Raw genomic sequence first — 14,670 nt, 5'->3', positions numbered from 1 at the left:
ACACACACACACACACACACGCACGCGTACGCGCACGCATGCACACACGCACGCACACACCCACGCACACACTAACAAACACACGCACACACACACGCACTCACATACGTATGCGCGCAGGCACACACCCAATCACACACTAACACACACACACACACACACACGCACACACACACACACACACACACGTGACACACACACCCATACACACACACACACACACACACGCACGCGTACGCGCACGCATGCACACACGCACGCACATACGCATGCGCGCAGGCACACACCCAAGCACACACTAACACACACTAATAGGACGCATGAGAACTGTGAGCTTCCTGAGCAATGGTCCATCCTGAACATAATTCCCATACCAAAAGCTGGCGATCTCAGAAACAAGGACAACTAGACAGAGGGCACTCACGGAGAGTGCATACCTCCGCCAGCATGTAACATGTATGTGTATAACAGCTGGCTCGCTGCTGGCTGCTGCTGACTGGACGCCCTAAGGCGAGCTGCTGTTGACTGGACGCCCTAAGGCTGCTGCTGAATCGATCGCACTAAGGCGAGCTGCTGCTGAATCGATCGTGCGAACACTAGTGGCTACACACACACACGAACACACACACGAACATACACACGAGACCGATTACATTACCTCCTTGGCGGAGGTAACTACAGGGGAATTATCTTGAGCTCAGTGGTTGCGAAAGTTTACAACAGAATGATTCTGAATAGGATTAGACCATCTTTAGACCCTCTTTTAAGACTCAACCAGAATGGATTTAGGGAAGGAAGGTCAACAACTGCACAAGTTGTCAACAAACTCACACTCATTGAGGGCGCAAAAAAGAAGAACCTGCCCGCAGTCTTAACGTTTGTTAACATCAGAAAGGCCTTTGATTCCATTCACAGAGGCAACCTCATGAAAATTCTGCTGGCATATGGAATACCACTTAAAATAGTGCAGTCAATAAGCGATATGTACGCTAAAACCTCGGCAAAAGTCCTCTCACCGGACGGCGAAACAGACATGCTTAATATAGAAGTAGGTGTCCTCCAAGGTGACACCTTAGCCCCTTACCTGTTTGTGATAGCCCTTGACTATGCTTTACGCAAAGCAATAAATGGTCGCGAGGAAGAGCTCGGGTTTACTATCTACCCAAGACGGAGCAGGCGAGTCGGCCCTGTCATAATAACGGATCTTGACTTTGCTGACGATATTGCACTATCAAGTGACTCGGTGAACCAAGCTCAAGAATTGCTATGTGGTGTGGAGACTCAATGCAGAAAGCTTGGACTATCCTTGAATACTAAAAAAGACCGAGGTAGTACCCTTTAACATCCCGGATAACATAGAGCTGACTACTCTTGATGGTGAAATATTAGCTGTCAAGGACGAGTTCAAGTACCTAGGCTCGTATATCAGCTCGTCAGGTAAAGATATTGCCGTGAGAAAGGCTCAGGCTTGGCGTGCGCTCCGCAAGCTGAACAACATCTGGAACTCAAATATGGCGGAAGGGCTAAAAAAGCATATCTTCGTGGCCTCGGTAGAATCAATTCTCACCTACGAATGCGAGGCCTGGACATTAACAGTACGAGACGAGACCAGACTCGATGAATGCTACACGAGTATGCTCCGAAAAGTATGCGATGTCACCTGGCAGGATCGTGTTCCGAATGAGGTGCTTTATGGGGAACTACCACCGCTCTCCTCTAAGATACGATCGAGAAGATTGAGTTTGGCGGGGGGTGTCACGGTCTGAGATTACCCCCAGTCTGAAATTACCCTAGCACCTCTTGCGCATGCGTGACGCATGGTTGTAGCGCTGGATAATGAGACTGCGCGGCCAGCAGATCTGAATTAGTCTGGAGTAGGAGGGTACATTCGGACTGCGGCGTAATCTCAGACGGTTCACGGTCTGGAGATTACCCCCAGTCTGAATTACCCTGCAATTATATCCTGTGTGCCCATTAGGTGGAGTAAATGTCAGACTGGGGTATCTCAGACCGGTGTGCGTCTGCAGATTACCCCCGAGTCGCTGAAATTACCCTGCAATTATATTTCCTGTGGTGCCAATGTAGGTGGGGTAAATTCAGACTGGGTAATCTCGAACCGGTGTCACGCGTCTGAGCATTACCCCGTCTGCAAATTACCCCTGCAACCAAGTTATATCTGTGTGCCCATAAGTGGCGTAAAATTCAGCTGGGGTAATGCAGCCGGTGTCATTGTCTGCAGATTACGCCCCAGTCTGGAAATTACCCCTGCTAAATTATATTCTGTGTGCCATAGGTGGGTAAATTCAGACTGGGGGGTAATCTCAGAGCGTGTCACCGGTCTGAGCATTACCCCCAGCTCTGAAATTTACCCATGCAAAATTTATCCTGTTGTGTCCATAGGTGCTGTAATTCAGCGACTTGGGGTAATCTCAGGACCGGTCTGGAATTGTTCGCGCACCATTATATGCTTAACCCGGCTGCCATAAGGAGGGTTTAGGGGAAGGAGGAGGAGGAGGAGGAGGGAGAAGGTGATGGAGGAGGAGGCAGGAGGAGGAGGAGAGGTGAAAGTTAGTAGGGAGTAGAGGGGAAAGGTGATGGAAGGAAAGAGGAGGAGGAGGAGAAGGTGATGGAGGAGGAGGAGGAGGAAGGAGAGGAGAGGTGATGTTTTAGAAGAGCGGAGGAGAGCAGAAGGAGGCCGAGAAGGTGATGGCAGGAGGAGGAGGAGGAGGAGGAGGGGAGGAGGAGGAGGGAGGAGCGAGGGAGGAGGAGGAGGGAAGAAGCGGTGATGGAGGCAGGAGCGGAGGAGGAGGAGGAGGAGGAGGCAGGAGGAGCGAGGACGAGAACTGGATGGAGCTTAGCGGCGGAGGAGGCAGGGGAGAGGATGATTACGAGGAGGGCGGCGGGGATGGCGGAGCGGGAGGTGATGGAGTAGGGGGAAGTGAGGGGAGAAGGTGATGGAGGAGGAGGAGGAGCGCAGGAAAGAGTGGAGGTGCATGAGGAGGAGGAGGAGGCAGAGAGAGAGGTGATGGAGTAGGGGGGAGGCGGAGGAGGGAGAGGTGAGGAGTAGGGGGTGGAGGAGGAGGCGAGAGGAGGGAGGGCAGGAAGGAGAAAGGAGAAGGGTGATGGAGGAGGGCACGAGTAGAGGAGAGAAAGGTGATGGAAGTAGGAAGGAAGAGCTAGGATGGAGAGGAGAGGGGAAGAAGGAGGAGTGTGAGAGTGATGAGGATGGAGGGGGGCGGGAGAAGGTGATGGATGAGGAGTAGGAGACAGGAGGAGGAGGAGCAAGGTGAATGCGAGTAGGGAGAAGGAGCGGGAGAGCTGGTAGGAAGCGAGCGGGAGAGGGAGAAGTCTGCGTGGAGATAGGAGGAGAAAGCTGTGGAGAGGAGGAAGACTACGACCAGCTTTCTCTCCCTCCTCTTCTCCACCACGCTTCTTCCTTTCTCCCCTTCCTTCCTTCTCACCAGCTTCTTCCCTTCCTCCTCTCCACCACCTTTTCCCTTCTCCCTCCCTCCTTCTCCAACAGCTTCTGCCAATCCCCTTTCCTCATTCTAGCAGTATCTGAGTCGTATACGGTCCGTCGTGCGTATAGCCATATGGAATCGTGCCCCACAACGGTGGCTAATTGTGACGGTGGCAGTCTCATGAATTAACCAATGCTATTTTGCTACTGCGCTTTACAGCCCAGCACTCCGTGCGACATGCGTGCGCATGCGCAGTAAGCGCTAGGGTTAATTTCAGACTGGAGCGGTAATCTCAGACGTGACAGGGGCACTGTGTTCCGACACAATAATGCTATGCCGCGCACGACTTGGTTCTCTTGGGAACCCTCACAGGTTCGGGCTTCTCGCGGCGGCCTGGCGACTGACCAACATCGACAACTCAAGAACGCGAGTACTGGCCTGCAGGTCAAGCGATGAATTCGTGTCAATTATTGCTGCACAAAGACCATTCCTGGCAATGCCATCACCATTCTTCCGCGAGGAGACTCGACCTGATTAATCTGATTGTGGCAACACACACGCACACGCACGCTGCCACACGCACCACACACCATAGACACACCACACTAACATAGACACACACGCCACGCACGCAGCGCACGCACGCACGCACTCACGCACGCCCACGCACGCCGCACGCACGCACGCACACGCACGCACACACACACACACACTCACACACACATGCACGCACACACTCACCCGCAGTGCTTCATGTTCTGTGGTTTGTCCATCTTGACAGCAATCTTGATTCTCAGGTCCTGGTCAGCTGCATTCTTCGGCACATGCATCTTGTGCCAGCCAGGCACCTTGGGGTCCATCGGGTTCGGGCGGATCACCACCTGGAAGCGATGGGGGTGCGTGACGTGAGAATAACGGAATAACACATCACATACCCATGACAATGACAACGACGATGCAGATGATGACGATAGAGATGATGATGATGATAATAGTAATGAGATAATAATGATGATGATAGCAGTGACGATGGGCGATGATGATGGCAATGATGTGTCAAGCAGTATTACCAGAACGTTTTTATTCTAAATCAACTAAACGAAAACATGAATCAAGTAAAACCAACACCTTAAAGATTCGCACGAGACCATGTCGGTAGACAGACGTGTACACAGCAAATGGCAGGGATTGGGGGGAGGGGAGGATGACAGAAGGTGCTGGGGGAAAGAGGAGACGACAGAGGGCGCCGCTACCTTTCGAGCTCCTTGTCGTCGATGCTGAGACGCTCGAGCTCTCTGTGTAGAGCTTCACCTTCACGTTGGGCAGCGGGTGTGTCGTCGTGAAGTCTCCTTGCGTGTCCCAGCTACAGCAGACAGAGGGCGCCGTAAGCACCGCACCAACGCACACACAGAGGGCGGCCGGTGAGCACCGCCGCCACATGCAACACAGAGGAGTGCTGTGAGCACCGCCCGCCACGCACACACATGAGGGGCGAGGGTGGGCTCCCGAATGAGTACCGCTGCAACGCACCACATGGAGGGCGCCGTTGAGCACCGCGCGCAACGCACACACAGAGGCGGCACGTGGAGCACCGCCCAACTGTACACAACAGATGGGCGGCCTTGACGCCCGCGGCCAACGCACACACGAGAGGCGCCAGTTGAGCACCGCCCACCATGCACACACACGAGGCGCGCTGTGAGCACTGCACGCCACACACAGAGGGCGCCGTGAGCACCGCGCCAACGCACACACAGAGGGCGCCGTGAGCACCGCGCCAACGCACACACAGACAGCAGGGGCCGGATTCATCAACGTTGCGTAAAGTGTATTGCGTACACCGAGTGTTCTACGAAGGTACGTACGCAAAGTCGTAGGTGCGCTTCATCACGCAGCGTTGAGCACCTGCGTACGCAAATTGTTGATGAATTCAGTGTAAATCCACTACGTCCATCGTGCGTGTGGCTGTTGAGAGGCGCTGCCTAGATTAAACCAATCAACTGTGCGCATATCGGATAAGAACAGAATTGACGCCGCTTCTGTATTTAAACATTATGCTAGCTCTGTCTGTACATGAGTGCTGGGGGATGTGATAGTGTCCACATTTTCGTTTGTATGATTTGCTTTCAACACTCGATGAAAGCACGCGACACTTACACGTGCGTGCGTGCGTGATTATCGTCACGTGCGTGCCGTGCCGTCGTGCGTGTGCACGTAGCACGTGCCTGTGCGTGCAGTCGTGACGTCGCGCAGTGCTGTGTCGTCAACGGGTGCATGTGCACTGTCGGGTGCGTATGGTGGCACCGTACACGTGCGTGCCTGCGTGTGTACGTACACGTGTGTGCTGTCGCGGTGTGACGCTACACGTGCGTGCGGGTGCGTGTGTACGTACACGTGCGGTCCGTGCGTGGCGTGTGTGTGTGGCGTGTCACGTACATCGATGTGTGGTGCGACGAGGCGGTCTGCTGTGACTTACGTACACGGCGTGCTGCGTGCTGCCGTGGTGTGGCAACGTACACGTGCGTCCGTACGTACACTGTGCGTGCGTGCGTGCATGTGCACGTGTGGTGCGTGTGTATGCACGTACAACGGTGCGTGCGTGGTGCGCACGTAACGTGGTGCTGTGCGTTTTGTACGATTTACCACTGCCTCCGCGCGCGTACGTGCTCGTGGTGATGTGCACGTGCGGGCGGTGTGTGTGCACGTACACGTACGGACTGCGGTGTGCCAGCGTACACGTGCGGAGTGCGCTGTTGCGTGTGTACGTACACGGGGTGCGTCGCGTGTGCACATACACGTCGCGTGTGCGTGCTTGTGACGTCATGCGTGCGTCCGCTGTGTTGCACGTAACACGTGCTGTGCATGGGCGTGCCGTGCGGTTTGTACATACTCCGTGGGCGTTCTAGCGTACGCTGCGTGGCTGCATGTGCCCGTGCGTCGCGTGCGTGCTGCACGTACAGTATGTGCGTGTGCACGTACACGTGCGTGCGTCGCGTACGTCACGGGGCGTGGTGCGTGTGACGTACCGTGCTGTGCGTTTGCACGTACACGGCTAACTACGAAATCGCTTTATAACGAAAACAATGCCAAGCTATGACAAAGAAGCGTCAAAGGCGCCGCCTTGTCTGTGTAGTATGGTAATTATTTATTTATTTTAGTTGGAGTAGTAATTTTAATAATGTTTCTCAATAAAATAATGTATGCTGCCGGTATGTTGGAAACACCTGCGGAAATTTCGAGTGGTTACGGCACCTCGTCCGTCGTGTAAGTTACGCAAAGGTTTACGCTAATTTTAGCTTGATGATCGCACCTAAAACGCCTCGCTTGCGTACGCGAAATCGTACGCAAATTTACTAAATATACTGTGTTGATGAAATTCGCAACTTAAGACAACGGTCGTTGCGGTACACATATTACGCGCAAAATATTTTGCGTACGCAGCTTGATGAATCTACCCCCTGGTGCGTGAGAATCACATAAATGCACATACATAATACCAAGAGCAGATAATACACATGTGTATTATCTGCTCTTGATAATACTAATAACCTTATTGTGATGAGTTTATCAAACGCATAAATAATAACTATAATAATAATAATAATAATAACTAGTCAGAGGGCACTCACGAAGAGTGCATACCTCCGACAGCGACATGTATAGCTCGTAGCAGCCGCTCATTGCTGCTGCTCGCTCACATGTACACGCTTGACTCGACGCGCTAATATCGATCGCGCCAACACACTAACACAGGAAGGACATTAGGAACCGGCCACCGGCCGAATTGACCACCTACTCTGCTGTTTCAGCCGGTTACAATTGGCTCAAGTATATTTAAAAAAAATAAAAAATATTGTATGCATGTTATGTGCACAAGAAGCATTGTTTTGTTTTTGAGTAACGCTATTTACGTACTTAATTGTCTAACTCTTATAATTACTAAAAGCGTCATGATTTGGAAACTTTTGGTGAACTCTGAATGTATCAGGAGAAACCAAATTGGAAAAAAGCACAATACTGTAATCCAAATATGTCTGTTTACTGCATCTAGGTTTGAAAAAAAAATTGGGGGGGGGCACCCACAAACCCCCCACCCGCACTCCTCCACGGCCTGTTGCAAAAGCATTTCGGCCTGTTACTATAAACGATAATGAAAACCCTGTAACACTGACTGGCCTGCTGCTGGCTACACGAACACACTGACACACGAACGCACGGGGCCGATCACATAACCTCCCCTCCAACTCCGTTAGGCGGAGGTAATTATTATTATTATTATTATAACAACACTGACAAGGGCAACACAGAATAATGTCGCACATAGGTGGCGCCACCGCTGCACTCACCATGGTTTCGAAGCCTCGGCCTGGTCCGTCTGAAGCTTCTCTCCTCCGTCGACCTCCATCGTGCAGTAGACAATGCGGTTCGGTGCCAGCGACTTTAACCCCTTCACCTCCATGACGACCACCTGCAACCACACACACACACAGGCGCGCACGGTCAGGCATCGTTGTACGTCACGCGCAAACACACACGCACACGCGCACATCGTGGTTGCTGTCTATCAACAACTATAGCCAATCTAGAACTCTACTGTACACAAGTCACACACACACGCACGCGATCGCACGATAATCTAGCTTCTCGCGAATGGAACGACGCAGTAGCTGTAGCTCGGTGGCCATCAACAAATTGAGCGAGGCCTAAAGATGACCTAACGAGGCAACGGTGACCTAACTGATGTATGTTTTACTGGCTGCCACTCCCCTCCCCTCTTTCCCCGCACATGTTCCTTCCCGGTACCTCAATCAATTACCTGACGTAACACTACTTAAAGAAGACACTCTCATTTTGCAAAGAGATTGACTTCCCTGACATCTTGGGCTCTCCTCATCACTACAACAAATATCAAGAGTCCATAATAGAACATGTTCTATTATGGAGTCTTGATATATATATATACAGGGTTCTGCCCAGGATTTTTTAGTGCCGGGCGCATCCAGGTCGCAAGATGCAAGCGCCATAGGCTCGAAGCCAATCTAGGGGGATCCGGGGCATGCCCCCCAGAAAATTCTTGATTTTGGATAGTCTGAAACTGAATTTCCTGCATTCTGACCAATAAAAAGCCTTGTAAAATATAAATAAAATTAAAAATATATCAAACCTTTTTTTTTTAATAAAAAATTTGTGCCGGGCAGAGATATATAATGGCGGGCGGCAACCGCGAGTTCCGGGCACACCCGCCCACCGCCGCCCACCGTGGGCAGAACCCTGATATAGTACACAAACACACATGTGCGCACACACACACACACACCCGCACACATATATACACAAAGGACGAATTTCTAAAATTGTGACAATGGGAAGTGTGACGCGGCGTGTAAAGTTTCATCGCACGATGCACGGCTCATTCACACATGTCGCGAGCCACGGGAAAGCATACACGCACTAAACTAGCACTAACAACCGAATGCTCGTTAACCGCTGCTGTATATTGAGACCCCCCACCTGCTCGTTTGACGCTCTCCCGAAAACAACGCCGCGATGACGGGCAATCATGCGCAGACGCCACTGGTTGTCACAAGTAATTAAAGCGGAAACCACGACGACAGCAGCGACGAGGAATTGAAATCCGACCGGGGTGCGGCATGTTCCGACCGTCGCCACGGCAACCAACGCTCCACGCAGAAGGCGGTGGCGGAGCAATGCGCGGATCGGCGGGAAACCGTCGCAGCAGTGACGGCGATGGAGGACAGCAGGGGGCGCCACCGACCTCAAGTGTGAAGGAGAGCACGACATCTAGCTTGGTGAGCTGGGCTTCAGTCTCCTCCTGCGAGTCACTGCCACGGCTCGACTGAAAGCCGACGTTCTGCGCCCTGCAAAACACAAGAACGTCCATCATCGTCGGTCAGACATGACACAATGGGGAGCCACCAGTCAAAAATTTAGCAGACAGTTACGAAGAAACTGCGAGCTGTCGCCCAGGTTATCGTATGATCTCGCAAATGCAGGCGATGACGGGTGAATGATGCATTCATACAGAGATGCAGGGAAATTAATGACTAATCTACTTTTAATTACGTTTACAATCTGTCTGCTGATCATAAGCATGCTCTGCTTGATGAATCAGGACAAATTGCTTGCTGACCACAGCAATGATCCATTAGGACAAATTGACCGCTGGTTATAAGCATATTCTATGCAACCGTTCAAGACAAATTCACCACTGACCACGTCAATGGTCATTCAGCAATCACGATTCGATCATCGAGGCCTTTAAGAGAAAATGACCACTCATCATAACCATGTTGAACTCTACGCTACTTGATTGTTTTTAACCACATGACGAATGCATACACGCACGCACGCACACACACCTGTGGTACTTCTTCAGCCTCTGCTGCAGCGAGTACTTTGAGTCGGTGTTGCCCTTGGAGACGGGCAGAGACTCGAGGTTGGCCATCAGCAGGTTGATGGACGTGCGCACCTCCTCTATGTACAGGCTCTCCATCTCCTTCTGCAGCACGAACTTTGGCATCAGCTTCCGGTTCTGTGGGAGAGAAAAACAGAGAGGATCGCATCACACACCCAAGTCTAACATACGCGTACGCGTAGTTATTAAGTTGGTACAGAGAGAGAGAAGGTCATGTCACGCACGAGTCTAACAGTGGTTCTAACACGAGCACACGCATAGTTGTTAAGTAGTTGGTAGAGAAAGAGAGGGTTATTTTACCAGTGGTTCTAACACGAGCACACGCATAGTTGTTAAGTAGTTGGTAGAGATAGGGTGAACGAGAAGTCGAGAGAAGTAACTATAAAAGAAGGAATATGTGCATCCGTGCCTGTCTGTCTGTCGTTTGTGACGTACGTGTGGTTGTCTCTCCGCGTGTGTACTGCGCAGGCGTATGCACATCTCTGTCTGCATTCCTCCCTCCCTCCGTCCCTCCCTCCTTTCTCTCCTTTTCCTTCCTCCTCCCCTCTCACCCCTTCATTTCATCGTGGACAAACACGTGCGTACTGCAGTCCACGTCCATACGGAAGATCAGGCGGCGGGCAACAGCCGAGTGAGCTGTGTAAATGGAGCTACGCTATATCCTCATTATTATAGTCATCTCTTAATCGGCCACAAGATGGCTTAAAAAGACTTTCATACACCCGGACCTTAAATACTTACGCAGTTGTAAAAATGTGGTTTGTAGGTGTCGTCAATCGTTGTTGTCATTCTAATATAATTGGAATGCGATATAAAGGGTTGCAGGGAGTTGCAAAGAGCTCAGAGTTCAAGGAGCTGGATGTCAGAGATCTGGTATTGCTTGTAGCGTCTAAGAACATTATGTATAGTGTTTTCTCGTTAGTGTTTGTATACAATGCTGTTTAGCCCTGCTATAATAGAAATAACAGTCAGCATCCCTGCGCAGTGTAGATGCGACTTAAGCACAAGGCCTGAGAGAAACGAGTTTTACGGCAATGCTTGTGGGCGTGGTGTGCAGCTGTTGTTGTAATTATTTAGGGGAAGCGACCAGCGTGTGTCCTGGTGTCAGGAGATCAGACCAGTTACCTAGGTGTCTGGAGATCAGACCGGTTACCCCGGGTGACTGGATATTTCACCGGTTTTATCAACACAGCAAGTATATAACCACACCACTGAAGTTTACAACATCAGTCTGCTTCGAGAACACCATTCGTACGTTCAGTGACTTCATTGGGTAAGCTAATGATATTTATCTTAATTCCATTGAATTATTTTCGTGATGTGAAATGTTCTTGACGTCACAGTCGTAAAATAGCGCGTGATGTATATATGATATTGATTCGATTTACAGAATAAACAGTTATTATGAACTTAAATAAAATACGCGGCCTTCGTTGTAAAGATGTTTGTATTCTCTTTTATCTTTACTAATTTGTAGGAGAACCTATATAGACCTCGATTCTACGCGTGTGACGAGGCCGTCTTCGAAGCAAAACACGTGATCGCAGCTTGAGCACCAGACAGGGGAAAAATCACGCGTGTGACCAGTAACTGGCAGCCTTCCCTGAAGCACGATGGAATACGTGACAATTCATTCCGGGAAAAACCCATATAAGTGCGATCTGTGTGATGCTGCCTTCTCCTGTCTGAGTGCTGTGAAGATACACATGAGAACGCACACGGGAGAGAAACCGTATAAGTGCGATTTGTGTGATGCTGCCTTCTCTCGTCTGAGTAATGTGAAGACACACATGAGAACTCACACGGGAGGGAAACCGTATAAGTGCGAATTGTGTGATGCTACCTTCACAGAATCGGGTGCTGTGAAGAAACACATGAGAACGCACACGGGGGAGAAACCATATAAGTGCGATCTGTGTGATGCTGCCTTCTCTTGTCTGAGTGCTGTGAAGAAACACATGAGAACGCACACGGGGGAGAAACCATATAAGTGCGATCTGTGTGATGCTGCTTTTTCACAATTGAGTAATGTGAAGAGACACATGAGAACTCACACGCGAGAGAAACCATATAAGTGCGATCTGTGTGAAGCTACCTTCTCGGAGTCGGGTCATATTAAGAGACACATGAGAACTCACACGGGAGAGAAACCGTATAAGTGCGATCTGTGTGAGGCCGCATTCTCATGTCTGAGTAATGTGAAGACACACATAAGAACTCACACGGGAGAGAAACCGTATAAGTGCGATCTGTGTGATGCTGCATTCTCACAATCGAGTGATGTAAAGAAACACTTGAGAACTCACACGGGAGAGAAACCGTATAAGTGCGATTTGTGTGATGCTGCCTTCTCCCGTCTGAGTTGTGTGAAGAGACATATAAGAACGCACGTGGGAGAGAAACCAAAGAAGAAAAAGACGAAGGGAAAAATTATTTAAATGTAACATAAAAACATTTAAAGTGAAGATTACGCTCTGAAGACACTCTATAACCACACACGACAATGTATAATAATTCTAGAGTGATGTCGTACAGATGTGAGCAGAAAGTATATCTCGAACTGTCAGGCTCACATGTAAGAGCAGCTTGGCTCGGTGCAAACGCGAGCACACAGTACACATGTGAACTGGAGCAGTGTGGAATCCCAACGAATGCAACTTGCATAGTTGTTAAGTAGTTGGTAGAGAAAGAGAGGGTTATTTTACCAGTGGTTCTAACACGAGCACACGCATAGTTGTTAAGTAGTTGGTAGAGAGAGAGAGGGCCATTTTACCAGTGGTTCTAACACGAGCACACACATAGTGGTCAAGTAGTTGGTAGAGAGAGAGGGTCATTTTACCAGTGGTTCTAACACGAGCACACGCATAGTTGTTAAGTAGTTGGTAGAGAAAGAGAGGGCCATTTTACCAGTGGTTCTAACACGAGCACACGCGTAGTTGTTAAAAGTAGTTGGTAGAGAGAGAGGGTCATTTTACTAGTGGTTCGATCTAACACGAGCACACGCATAGTTGTTAAGTAAAAGCGAGTTAAAGCAAGCATTCATGATATAGTTTTCCTAGTCTTTATATAATTATATATTTATGTATTAGCCTTTATAAATTATGGATCACCCACAAAGTTTCAAACAAAGTCATGTGATTTTGAAAATGGGTTAAATTTTTTAGTAAGCGCGCTACCCTGCTAGACTAAAAAGGAGTGCCCGGGAAGTAAGCGGGTCGGCGGCAAAACCAAAAGCCAAACAACTCGCTCACTCGCCGGGTCTCTTTAACGCAAGTTACTTTTGTGCTTCGATGGAAACCCTGGAAGCTAATGTAGTGGAACAATGAGATGCAGAGCTACTACATTACCCCGGCCTCCTGATGTCACGGCACTTACCTTTGTAAGCGCTTCGAGCGAAACCAAGCGACCATCCAGTTCTCGTCTGATGGCGGCTGCCTGCTCGTCTGCATTGTCCAGCTGCGGGCAAAAATAGAGTATCCGATTTAGAGGTCAGTGAAAATAGAGGATACGATTTAGAGGTGGGCGAGAACAGGGGATCTGATTTAGAGACCTGTGGGAGAACATATATAGCATACGATTTAGAGGATGGTGAGAATAGGGGATATGAATTAGAGATGGCTTATTCATTAACCAATGCTCTTCAGTGTACTATATGTTCAATGTACTATATGTTAACTCGATGCCACTGGTCCACCCCAAGGATCAACGCTAGTGTTCACAAGGTGGGTTCATTGAGGATGTTCACTAGGGCAGGATGTTTTGCTAATAGTGAGTGATCGCAAGTGGCACTCACTATGGATGTTCACTGCAGTGACTGCACATTCACGAGAGCATTTTTGGTGAGAGCAAGTAACAATGGGGGCGTTCACTAGGGGTATTCAGGTGTGTTCACTCGGTGGTCTTCGGAATGATTTCTACTAAGCACGCATGATATTCATGGTGATGTGTTCACATGTTTATTTACACATCGCCCCCTATGCAGATTGCCTGATCTTCATCGACCCTGCATCGCATATACATGCACGCCTTCCTCCATCCTGACCCACATCTTCCAACTGATATCATCAATATACAGAGCTCTTTCTCCCCTTTGCACCTCATCCCTATGCAATCCCCCCTCCCCTTGGTACACAGTAGTGATGGGAATCGGTTGGAATTTCATCATTGATCATCACCCAACCGATCGATGATCAAAGATAATCGGTTGACTGTTATTGATCGTGGCTCATATATATAATAAGTACAGTATTTAATTATAAAATTTGTGTAATTTATTTTGACAATCGATTATTTATTTTCATAGTCGAGCGCTTAGTCGGTTGCTGCAAACAACTGACTTTCGATTATAATCGATCATCGGGACATCACTAGTACACTAAGTCATAGATGCAAATTGAAGCAATCTGTGGTTTCTGGCCATCAAATTAGTAGTTCGAGGGTCACGTAGTAACCCGAGTTTGCTAGGGGGGTCCGGCATGCCACCCGGAAAATTGTTTGATTCTGAGATGCAATTTCCTGCATTCTGAGGGTCAAAAATTGATCGCAGCTTGAGCGCCAGACAGGGGAGAAATCTCACGCGTGTGACCAGTACGTGGCAGCCTTCCCTGAAGCACGATGGAATACGTGACAATTCATTCCGGGGAAAAACCATATAAGTGCGATCTGTGTGATGCTGCCTTCTCCTGTCTGAGTCACGTGAAGATACACATGAGAACGCACACGGGAGAGAAACCATATAAGTGCGATTTGTGTGATGCTACTTTCACACAATCG

General features: G+C 49.5%; 1 protein-coding gene across 1 annotated transcript in view; it reads right to left on the bottom strand.

Annotated features, from left to right (window-relative positions):
- LOC106816790 (calcium-dependent secretion activator 1-like) overlaps positions 1-10,014 on the bottom strand; it is a 52,668-nt gene extending 42,654 nt beyond the window's left edge. The window contains exons 1-5 of the mRNA XM_014821412.1: positions 9,842-10,014; positions 9,238-9,340; positions 7,808-7,929; positions 4,736-4,824; positions 4,203-4,365 (exon numbers count right to left, since the gene is read on the bottom strand). Coding sequence (XP_014676898.1) covers positions 4,203-4,365; positions 4,736-4,824; positions 7,808-7,929; positions 9,238-9,340; positions 9,842-10,002 — 638 coding nt within the window. The 5' untranslated portion in view covers positions 10,003-10,014. The remainder of the gene's footprint in view (positions 1-4,202; positions 4,366-4,735; positions 4,825-7,807; positions 7,930-9,237; positions 9,341-9,841) is intronic.
- Positions 10,015-14,670: the final 4,656 nt, after the last annotated feature.

The sequence above is a fragment of the Priapulus caudatus genome, unplaced genomic scaffold (genome assembly GCF_000485595.1).
Source record: "Priapulus caudatus unplaced genomic scaffold, Priapulus_caudatus-5.0.1 Scaffold1488, whole genome shotgun sequence".
NCBI classification, from domain to species: Eukaryota; Metazoa; Priapulida; class Priapulimorpha; order Priapulimorphida; family Priapulidae; genus Priapulus; species Priapulus caudatus.
This window is presented reverse-complemented; position numbering and strand designations above follow the sequence as displayed.